At 41.3% G+C, this 11379-nt stretch overlaps 1 protein-coding gene across 3 annotated transcripts; it reads right to left on the minus strand.

Annotated features, from left to right (window-relative positions):
- Window positions 1-1914: 1914 nt before the first annotated feature.
- C1QL2 (complement C1q like 2) lies at window positions 1915-11177 on the minus strand. 3 transcript variants are annotated; one of them, XM_032234475.1, is made up of 3 exons: window positions 10684-11177; window positions 10359-10590; window positions 1915-2094 (listed from the first exon to the last, which is right to left on the minus strand). In XM_032234475.1, the coding sequence occupies exons 1-3, from the start codon at window positions 11058-11060 to the stop codon at window positions 1915-1917; spliced, it is 789 nt and encodes a 262-aa protein (XP_032090366.1). In that variant the 5' UTR covers window positions 11061-11177. The 3 variants fall into 3 exon arrangements, with proteins under 3 accessions (XP_032090366.1, XP_032090364.1, XP_032090363.1); XM_032234473.1 differs by having other exon boundaries at window positions 10359-10609; window positions 10640-11177; XM_032234472.1 differs by having other exon boundaries at window positions 10359-11177.
- Window positions 11178-11379: the final 202 nt, after the last annotated feature.

Here is an 11379-nt window from a genome sequence, read left to right on the forward strand (position 1 = left end):
ATTTTTGTACAAATGTGCACACGCGCGGAGCACATTTTTGCACGCACTGAACTGGCAGTAATGCCAGGAGCAACCCACCCCTGAACTGACTCACTAAATGTGGGATTCAGTTATGGTCAAGGATTACCTGTACAGTACTCCTCTTTTCTATTTCAAGTCAGACCTTGCTTGTAGCTTGATGAGCAGACGCAGCCCACAGAAAGAATGTGAAGCGAGGCAAAGAATGCGACACTTTTACTTGGCTTTGTAGAAGAATTGGCTACACCACTTCATGAAGCAATTTCCCAGGTGCCCTTTACCTCAAACACCATTGAAGCAAAACAACTCTTTGATGCTTTGGGTCACACTACCAAAGATGGATGCTATACAGTATATCAGTGCCCCCCAACCTTTGGGGCATCAGGGATTGGTTATGTGGAGAGAGGTTTTCTCCGTGGACCAGAGGGGGCGTAGTTTCATGTGCTACCTTCACCCCGCGAATGGGGCTTTGCTTGTTTGCATGGCCCAATTCCCAGTATGCTGCAGACGGTGTCACTCCAGGGACCAGGGATTGGGGACCCCTGCTATATAAAATTAAGGAAGCCTCATTCCCCTTCTCCCAACCGTTCCTCTTTCCCTTCTACAACCCCACCATATAGGAACACAGCAGAAAACCCATCTCAAAAAAGATAATTTAATATGAGATTTCCTTTTGTTTTTTCTTCATTCACGTAGAGACAGAAGATTAAACGTTGTTAACATCATCACCCACACGAGATTTGCATTGCACATGGGTGGATGATATAAATAACATATAAACATAAACATATACTATGTGGGTGTGGGTGTGGGTGTGGGTGTGGGTGTGGGTGTGGGTGTGGGTGTGGGTGTGGGTATGTATGTATGTATATGTATGTGTACATGTGTGTGTATGTATGTATGTATATGTGTGTGTGTGTGTGTGTGTGTGTGTATACACACACACACACACACACACACACATAAAACCAAAGTGATTATGCTCACATTCCCTATATACAAAGCAGTCTAGAAAAAGGAATTCTCTCCTATTCTCAAAGTAATAAAGAAAAATAATATAGTGCAAGGATTCACCCCCTTTCTCTACTCTGCCTATCATGATTTTTGCCTTGGATTCTTTCAAACGTACCTAATGTGCTAGAGTGGTTTCAAGCAGATGACTGCACTACGCAGTGGTTAAAGGGGAGTTCAAAGGTCAATAGCTTCTGAGCCACTTATTTAATCAGAGAAGGCCTTATAACCTGATAGCAAAGTATTTGCTATGAAGCTGGAGCCTTAATCACTAAAATCTTTCCAGTAGGAGTAAGGTCAGGCTTCTTGTGAATTTGGAGAGCTAAATTTGAAACTTCTTGACATGCTGATGGCCCAGACACTCCAGTTTCTGGGCAGTGCAATTTTTAAAATTTAATCCATCAGCAAAAATCAGATATTGTTGAATCCTGGCACTGATTTTGAAGCAAGGCTACTCACTTAAAAAGGGGTTTATACATTTTCATGACTGAATGGGCATTGGCAAAGGTGCTGCTGAGACTCTCTACCTGGATCGAAGGACCATATATAAATAAGCTTTGCAACCAGGATTTTGTTGGTGCTAGATTGCCCTTCTCACCACCGTGGGATTCTACTCACACATTTTAAATCTATGTTCCATAAGTGGACAAATCCGTGGTGCCGATTACGCTATGAATCCTTTCTGACCGACTCGCCTCATCTCTTTTAGTGAGCAACAGAATACAGAGAAACACACACCAGTGGCTAGAAGGATGTCACAGTCTCTCTTTCAAATGGCAATCAAGGTACAATACAGCTTGCAATGTGACATGACCTGAAGAGCAGACCCCCAAGAGAAGGCATGGTGGGGACAAGGCAATGGACCACAGCTCGGATGCCTGGCTGTCAATCAGGATACAAAAGAAAGCCAGAGAAAGTGCTGTATTTATTGTTGTTGCCTCCATGGGCTTTGCCTCCATCCAATTTGACATAGACTTCGTCTCCCGAGTCCAGGTGGAGCACTACACTGTTGCTGGCATAGTCGTAATTCTGGTCAGCATCCTGAGCAATGGCGCTGGCTCGCACCTGCAAAGCACATCATGCCAAGAAGGAAGAAGGGTTCAGATCTCTGTCCTGTAAATCCCCCAAACCATCATTGCACAGCTCACCCCCTCTTTTCCCCGCTACCAAGATTTTTATTTATAATAAAACCATAATAAAATCACCATAACAGGGAGCCATAGAATTGCAACAGGATAGATGTTATGATTTGATATCTGAGGGAGCTAACCATCTAACTGCTTCTGGTAGGGCTGTGGTGAGATCATCCCAGGTGCCTTGAAATTTCCTGAGGGTGCATTCTTGAACTACCGGTATATGTGTTGTAGCTTCTTCCGCTGCACCACAGTGGCATTGCAGGCTCTTGGCCATTCCCCACTTAAAGAGCTTTGCCTTTTTGGCATGTCCTGTCCTGATTCTTTTCAGGTGGCTCCACGTTTTTTTGGGGGGCAACTGCATTCCTGGAAGTGGTTTTGTTAGATTTGTGTGATCTGTTTGGTTGTGGTTATTGAAAGCCACCCATCTTAATCAACCAAAGCTGCTTTTTCAAGTGGCAACTGGACTTCCTGATTTTTCTTTGAAGACATTTTGCTTCTCATCCAAGATGTTTCTTCAGCTCCAAAAACTCTAGTTGCCCCTTGAAAAAGCACCTTTGGGACAGCCATGACCTGGATGACTGAGAATCTCCATCGACATTTAGCAATGCACTTTGGAATGAACACCCTTTGAATTGTGCAGGAGTATGGAAGCATCTTAATCACCATTTCTTCATCTAGATTGTAAGACTGTGGTATATTATTTCAAGTTGGTTTCCTAGATTTAAGCCTGGTGAGAGATAGAGAGTCAAATATTTTATGTATTGGAAGAGCTCTAGGAATCGATGACATGTTTATCTTGCCATGGGCTCCTAGATGCCATCGGGATATCACTCCTTATATGCAAGTCCTGTTAAGTAAACCCAGGGGTTCTTTTCTAGAGATGCCAATGATCAGTAAGGCAGTGATATGTCCCAGCATGTCAAATTTAAAGGATGCTCAAAAAAAGCCTACAGTGTTTGAACAAAACCCCACAAAATGGTTCCTAAGTTGAAAAAGGAAGACAAAGTTTCAGAGCTACCCTTTTGCATCAGATTGCTTTATTCTGATCCTCCCTTGATATTAATCTCTACCTTTGTCTCCTGCTCACATCTATTTCATTTCCATCACAGCCTCCCTCTCCTTTGACCCCTTTTTATCTTCCAGCCAACTGTTTCTTAGGTTTTGCTCCTTGTTCATTCCTATTAATAATAATCTCCATCATGCATACATATTCTTTTTTTCTCTTAATCAGCCTTCTGAAAAAGAACACTGAATGTGACAGTAGAAGACACACAGTTTAACCTCTTCTCAGGGAAGTATTTTTTTCACTTGTCCTTTTGCAACCCATTCCAGCTCTTTGTTAAAATCTTCAATGACAAGAGATTCTCTAATTTCTCCAAGCCTTCTCTTTCTCACCTCCTTCCCTAAGAGAGCTTTTTAAAACCCCTTTCAGCACCATCATTTCTAACTACTACTCCATTATCTTTGGACTTTTCATTGGTTTTCCCAGTTTTATCTCTCGCTTAATCTGGCTCTCCTCTTTTTCTTTTGACTTTTTCCTTCCTTCCCTCATATTTTCAATCCATCCAGTTCATTTCCTAATTAAACATTACTTACTTTGAGGAGGTATTGTGTAAGGTTTATTTTAAAGTTTCTTGCCACTTTATCCCATCATCCTATTTATGAGAAATCATAATAATGCTAAAGATGATAGCCCACTTTTCTCTACCTTTATGTTTAAATTAGTTGTAGCTTTCACTCCTCTGAGCAAAGTTGGAGACAGATGTGCTTTGCTTTGTCTTGTTAATTCCAGGGCAATTTCTTAGTTAGCCTTTTGCTTTTTTAGTTTAAAGTGTTAACATTTCTTCTGCAATTATCCAAAAATCCAATACTATTGTAGCAGTAATAAGATGAAAACATTTGTCTTTTTAGCTTTTTTATAACCAGCTTAATTGTGCATGAAATCAATTGTTGGACTCCACATCCAATTGCTTTTTTCTTGATCTTCTCTCTTGTGCCTTTTATTCTCCTCCTTCCTTCATAACCAGCTTCACCATTACTTTTCAGTCCCCCAAATTTCATTCTCTACACCTCCCCGAGTGCACATAAGCACCCACCCACCATAACTGATCAATGGCTCAAGCCATTATGTGATGAATTCTCTTTCCTCCCCCAAAATTACTGCAATCCGCACCCCTAATTTGCATCATCCTGCAAAACCTAATCTAATTTAGTCTGCCTAATGCTAAAAGAAACTATCATAAAAGTGCCATAGCAAGTATCTGAATGGATTCACATAATCTCCAGAGGAGTCGCGTTTCTGTAAGGGCTGACCACATCTACATAGGACTCTTTGTTACCTAACACTCTGTGTGTGAGAGAGGGAGAAGGGGAGAGAGAAGGAAAAATACATGCCTTGATTTCTAGCAACTGCCTGGACAGATCTATGTTGTTGTTGTGTTGACATTTTTGAATGTTTTGCCTTTTTCCTAGGGCTAAAACTGACTAGAACACCCAGTCACCAAGTTTCTAGCCTAGTGTCTTTAACCACTGTCCCAAACTGACTCCACTAATTACTTTCTGCTAAATCATGGTCAGAAACAACTATAATTTATTAGATGAATACAGCAGGGATTTTACTTTTGCCTCCAGGCAATGCACAAACAGTGTGTGCACAAGCCTGAGTCTGAGATTTTGAGAATGAGTTTTATGTATTGGTTACACTGCAATCTACACATATTTTCTACCCTCTGGGTTTTAGGGAGCTATCCATGGTACTGGAAACGAATTCGTGGGAACCTGCCACCAAACAGGTAAAGCCATATAGAATAAACTAAAGGTGTAGAGGTTTCTAGGACATGACTGAAAATGGTGGGAATATCTTTTTTCCTCATCCTCTATACTGAAAGGATTTGTGGATTAAAAAACAAGATGATGACATGTTTCCATTTTTGGGTCAAAGAAACATGCGCACACATGCAAAAACATATGTGTGTTCTATGTGTCTAACCTGTGTATAAACACAATACACACATACAAACAAACACACTCCATATCAAAATCTTACAAATAATAATCCAGGATATGATACTACACAAAAGGAGAAGATAGTGGCCATGGGAGAAAGAAATCTTATGACAATAAAAGTCAGATTGGTAAAGTTCATCAAGAAGCACTAAAATTGTTACAATCAGCAATTTTAGGGTCTCCCATGACTAAGAGGTGATGTTTTATTTAAAAAACTTATAAAACGGAGACTATTATGATGACATTAGCAGAGCCCTGCTGGGCTATGTCAGAGACAGTTCAACTAGAGCAAATAGAGTGGAGAGGTACATTACTCTCATATGATTTATGCTATATGAGCATGATGGTAAATATTTATTGATATCTGTATCCACCCTGATTCCACTGTAATCCCATTACAAAGCTTGGGGCCATCAACACACAAATCCAGAAGTTAATTTTTAAACCGACAAAAACTCTAATAATAAAAATGTTATAGGAAATGAATTCTTGGTAGGCAAAAAGAAAATACTGGCTGATCTCAGGCTTTCAACTAAAAGTGACAGTCCCTGGAATGGAGAGAAAAGAATTACTTCCCTTTCAGTCTATAGCATACCCTGCATACACAATAATAAATGAATGTCTTCCTCTTCCTCCCAAGTCTACGCTTTCTTTCCTTCAGTTTTATTCTGAAATCGAAAGAATTGGATTCAGGATAGAAAACTCATTAAAGCAAAGCCTGGCCTTGAATTATGGACTCCAGGCCCCCACTACCATCATCATCATCATCATCATGCAATTAGAACTTGATAAAGTAAAATTTAGAGTTTCTACCACAGAAAGGAATCCCAGAGGAAAAAAGTAGTAAACCTAAAATTCTAATAATTGGTCATTGTGGTTCCCTGTCTAATTTAGCTAGTGGCTATGTAATGTACAGAGCACAAGTTTATATAGTTGCATCATGTTATAAAGGGTTACATTTATTTAGATTCTTTTCTATAGAGGTGTATTTTTGTTTAACCAAAGCAGTATAAAACCTTTGTATTTAATAAATCAGCAAATAAATAAAATTTCAACTTACTGGAGAAATATATGGGGCCTTTTCTAAAGGAGCAACATTGGACTTCTGGGGAAGAAATTGTGAACTGAAAATGGCTCATTTAAAAATGGAGCTGAAAACTAATTATTGAAGAGCCAGCAAGCAGACCAAGCTCCTTGAAATTCCTGTTCAAACAAGATTACTTGGATCACTTACAATTGTACAGATAGTTACTCCTCATGAGGACATTGTGGGACAGAAGCTGTAGGTGCTCTTAAGAAGTTGTGGATTTTTAAGAACACATTGGACAACCATTGTGAAATGGTATAGAGTTTCCTGCTTGAGCAGGGGTTGAACTAGAAGACCTCCAAGGTATTTTCCAATGCTGTTCTTCTTTTATTCTGATAGATGTCTCCAATGGGTTTAGAGCTCTTGGAGACAAGAGATACAATCTCCACCCAAATTTTGTTCAGAGCCTTAACAGATCCTGGATTACATATTTCCTTTCTAATCACTTTTGAAAATTGCTTATTCATTGTTTTTTAGATATTGGGAATCTTTGTAACAATAAGTTTTTATAACACTAGGTGAATTTCTTTCAGTCCTTAGTGAAAGCTTTAAATGCAAGTTTAAGGACTTAAAAAAAATAAACAGCAAGAGTGTGATTAAAACTTTGATTTTGTAAAGTTAAAAACTGACTTAAGGATCCAGATGGATTTGGAAGAATTTCTTTTGAAATTAAATATAATAATCCTTCCAATGGGAAAATGCTGTTGTTTTTAGTTCTAACACACACAAAAATGGACATTGAAGGTTGGAACTGAAGATTATATTTAAAGTAAAATAACACTTAAATTTGATTTACTAACGCCCAGCAAAGCAAAGTAATTTAACATTGTAGGGTATATGTGAACAATGGGCCAAAAAGTTCATTTTAAGAGTGTTTAAACTAGTTTTGAAAGTGGATTTAAAAATGACAGACTGCAAGAAATATGAAAAGATTCTACACAGGATAAGCAAATGAAACAGACTAATGTTATAGTAATTAAAAGGGAGATATACAAATAACAAACCAAAAGGATAACTTTTCCATATTGGATTTACCAAAAAGACTTGTTAAATTTTTTAAGAATTTTATGAAATGCATAAAGAAAAAAATAAATCAAATTTTAGGATATTATTTGAAGTGATTAAATATTATGTTCATTAAAAGCAAAAGGGAGGAATTAAAGTTGGTTTTTTTGATCAAGGTACTCTCTGGTACTCTTTAATGGTCTTTTGCTTGACATCAGAACTGAACAAAATGCTTTAAGGATGTGTTTTATAGCTAAGAGATGAGATATTGTAGAAGAGATCATTTGTGGTATTTTAAGAGAGGTGGTAAGTTGTTAAAATTGTTTATACTGTGATGAAGGGTGGGAATCGTTTCTTTGTATATTTCTTTTCTTTTTCTTCACTATATATTCTTTTTTCCCTTTTAATTCTACTTTTTTCTGCACTTCCTATTTTTTCTGTTGATTCTTTTAGTTTTTCTGTTTGTATCTTTACTTGTAATTATTATACAAAGTAAAAGCCATAGCATCAGCCTGCCTCTCCACACATTATTCACCTGCACTCCTCTACAAACAGTAGTAAATGAGCCATCCATCACTCTCTCTCAATTCAGCATTCTCACAGGGTTGCTGTAATGGAAGTAAAATGGAGAAACCTGTGTACTATAAGTTGCCTTGAATTACAAGAGAAAAGGCAGAATGTTAAACAAATAGGAATTGCCAACATCCCAAGTTGTGATTTTTCTCACAACTAGGGACATGGCATAGTAGAGCCATACACGTCTTATAACCATAGTGATCTTTTCATAAACCATAAATATTACTATGTTTACATTACTGTATTACTCTTAAATGTTGCTACTAGAATAAGACATATCCATTAATCAATGGCTATATTTTGGGGACAAGTGTAACACCTGCTCCAGATTTTGCTGATTCTTAACTGGATATATAACTGCCTGTTAAATTTTTAAAAAAATGTATCTCAGGTGGCATCACGAAATATCTCACCTCCCTTCTAATCCCCCCCCCCCAAATCCTGCTCTCTTGTTTGTTATTGCATGCATGTCATGGATATTAAACCATAGACATTCATTGATCAACCATCCCTAAGTCCTAAATGCCACATTTTGGTAGAAAGGATTTTCTGCTAAAGGATTCTTCCCTTCCCTGATATGAGTGTGTCTCCATCCCTAACTTAGAGGGAAGACCTGAACGAGCAAAGATCTCTGTGAAAGAGTCTAAATGACCTTTTCCACTGAAGATGAGTTCAACTGTTTTCCACCCAGCCTTGAATCAGCAGAAATTACATCAGTTTCAGGGTTTCTATTGTCCATTTCTGTCCTCCATGAATGTCTCTGACTTCTCTCCAAGGTAAAGTGTGACAAAGCCTTACAGATTTTGCATATCTTGGACAGTGTTTGCAGAGAGGAAAGAGTGCTTCATCATTGATTTGGTTACGCCTGATTCATCATGGGCTACAGACACGATGAAGGCAGTGACTGCAGAATACTTCAGTGGGATATAAAAGATGTTTACCAAGGTGTGTTTGTGCCTCAGTTAAGTGCAAACAGAGAACACAGAGAAAAGGGTTTCTCTAAATTCACAAATCTAAATGGCAGAAGTGGAAAGAAAGATATGTGTTAATTATAATGTCATTATTAAAAATATATATTCTACGGTATAATATTGGAAGAAACTTCAAATCTTTCCTAGTCCAAATCCTGATGAAGTAAGAAAGACACTAGTACTACAATGCCCCCCCTGCTTAAATCCCCCCCCCCCAATCTTTCTAAAACGAAGTCTTTCTGATCCCATTTTGGAAGGAAGTTCCTGGATAGTAAGTTAGGCACTTGCACTCCTGGAACTGAAATTGTCCTGCCAGGCTGCCTCCATTCCATTGGAAGGAGATCCTGATATTTAAAGATAAGAAAGGAAACTTGGCTTTCAAAGATGACATTTAGAACAGGAAGAAGGGACTAAATTATTCACCTGAAGGAAGAACAGCTGCATACACACACACACCATAAAAATGATTTCCTGAAGATCTAGCTGCATGTGACATTTAACACACAACTACGCCCTTGCAAACATTCCCCTTTCTTTTCCCTTGAGAGAAAAAAGACATTATGCGGAGAGGGAAACTTGGCAATTACTAAAAGAGAATTTCAAAGTTTATTTTATTTTATTTTTAACCTGGGAATACCTAGCATGGACTCTCACAAGACTCTCCAAAATTCCTGAGTTCTGGAACTCATCTTTCTTTCTTTGTGGATAATGGTCCTCAGATCCCAATCATTTAGTATATGTCAGTTCATTGGGAGGCAAAGCAGTACAAATTCAGTGAGCTGTTCTCAGCTTTAAGATCTAAGAAAAGATCCTTTGGTCTCAGTGTACCTTTTCAGCTAAAGAGAATTCTCAGTTTAAAATGGGGGCGGAGAGCACACAGTATTTTAAAAACAGCATCTGTGTGGATAAAACTGCAAGACTGTGGGAACACCTGTAAATAAAGTCACCTGTAGTTAAGAAGGATACATGAGGAAAGAAAGTCAGTCTCTCCTTTCAATTGCCTTAATCTTCAAATAGGGAGCAACGCTTAAGATCTGGGTTCACCTTCTAGTTCATTGGTGATTTGGGAGCCTCTTGAGTCAAAATCTCCCCATCAACAATGGTCAAATTTTCTACTTTTGGAATCCCATAGAGATCCCATTTAGACCAAGAATTCTCACAGCCTTATTTATTGATTTTTTAAAAAATGTTTTGGAATGGAAGATGAGAATACAAGTTCTACTGAGCTGTGTACCAAAAAGCTCCAAAGTAGATTTCATATCCCCCTCTTTCCTCCCTCCTCCCCCCCCCCACAATAAACGTCCCATCTAAGGTTCAGGGTAGAGCAGGGGTCTCCAACCTTGGCAGCTTTAAGACGTGTGGATTCAATTCCCAGCATTCCTCGCTGGCTGAGGAATTCTGGGAGTTGAAGTCCACACGTCTTAAAGTTGCCAAGGTTGGAGACCCCCGGGCTAGAGGATCTGTCCTCATATGCCTCCCTTTAGCACGTGATAACTCCACCCTGGAGCCACTCCCCAGCCCAACAGGGCTGCCTAGGATCGCACCCACCTGGCCGTTCTTGCAGAGATCTGCCCACATGCTGGTGCCGTCCCCGCCGCGCATGAGGATGTGGTAGGTGAAGAAGTAGATGCCGCGCACCTGGCAGGTGAACTTCCCCGTGCTGGGCTCGTAGTGGTTCCCCAAGTTGGTCACCACGTCGTCGAATTTGAGCACTTCGTAGCCCTCGTGGGGGCTCTTCAGGCCCACGTAGAAGGCGATCCTGGGGCCGCTGAAGACAGCGCTCAGAGCGCCGGTTATCTCTCCTCCCGGCGGCGGGCTGCTACTGCCACTCACGCCCGACCCGCCTACTCCGACTGTAGTCGCTGCTCCGGGCGGTCCGATTCGGGACATCGATAGGCCCGGAAGTCCCGGCTTCCCCGAATCCCCCCTCTCTCCAGGGGGACCCCTCGGGCCTGGAGGGCCCGGTTCCCCGGGAGGTCCCCTTGGTCCCGGCTTGCCCGGGCGTCCAGGATCGCCCTTGGGTCCCTGGAAGAATGGCGGCAGGGGAGACGGCGGGTGGGCGCTCAGCTCCTGCAGGGCCTCCAGAGCGGCGGTGCTCCCGGGACGGCCGGAGGGTCCGGCGGCGGCCACGCTGCTGGCGCTGTAGGGGTCGCAGATCATGCGGCAGGTGCCCATCATCTCGTAGTGAGCGCGGGTGGCGGAGGGCGCCTGCAGCAGGATGGGGATGGCGATGAGCAGGATGAGGCCCATGGCCAGGGCGAGCCCGAGGGCGGCGACCAGACGCTTCCTCCTCTGCCAGAAGCGGGCCACGAGCGCCAACAGGTCTTCCTTGTCAGGCGAGGGAATGGTGACCTCTTTGGACGGCGATTCTGCCTGCGGGGTGGAGAGAAGCAGAGAAAACAAAGCGGTCACGGCCGGGCGAGAGAAACTCTTACTTTCCGCCCCGGCTGTTTCTCATTCGACGCCCTTTAGAGCGGCAGAAGGAAGGTGGAAAGAGGCGGCGGCGGTGCCGTCCATCCCTCCGGATGAGAGGAGAGCTCGGGAGGACTTACATAAAAGCAGCCGAGCC

This window comes from Thamnophis elegans, chromosome 1 (assembly GCF_009769535.1).
Source record: "Thamnophis elegans isolate rThaEle1 chromosome 1, rThaEle1.pri, whole genome shotgun sequence".
NCBI lineage: Eukaryota > Metazoa > Chordata > Lepidosauria > Squamata > Colubridae > Thamnophis > Thamnophis elegans.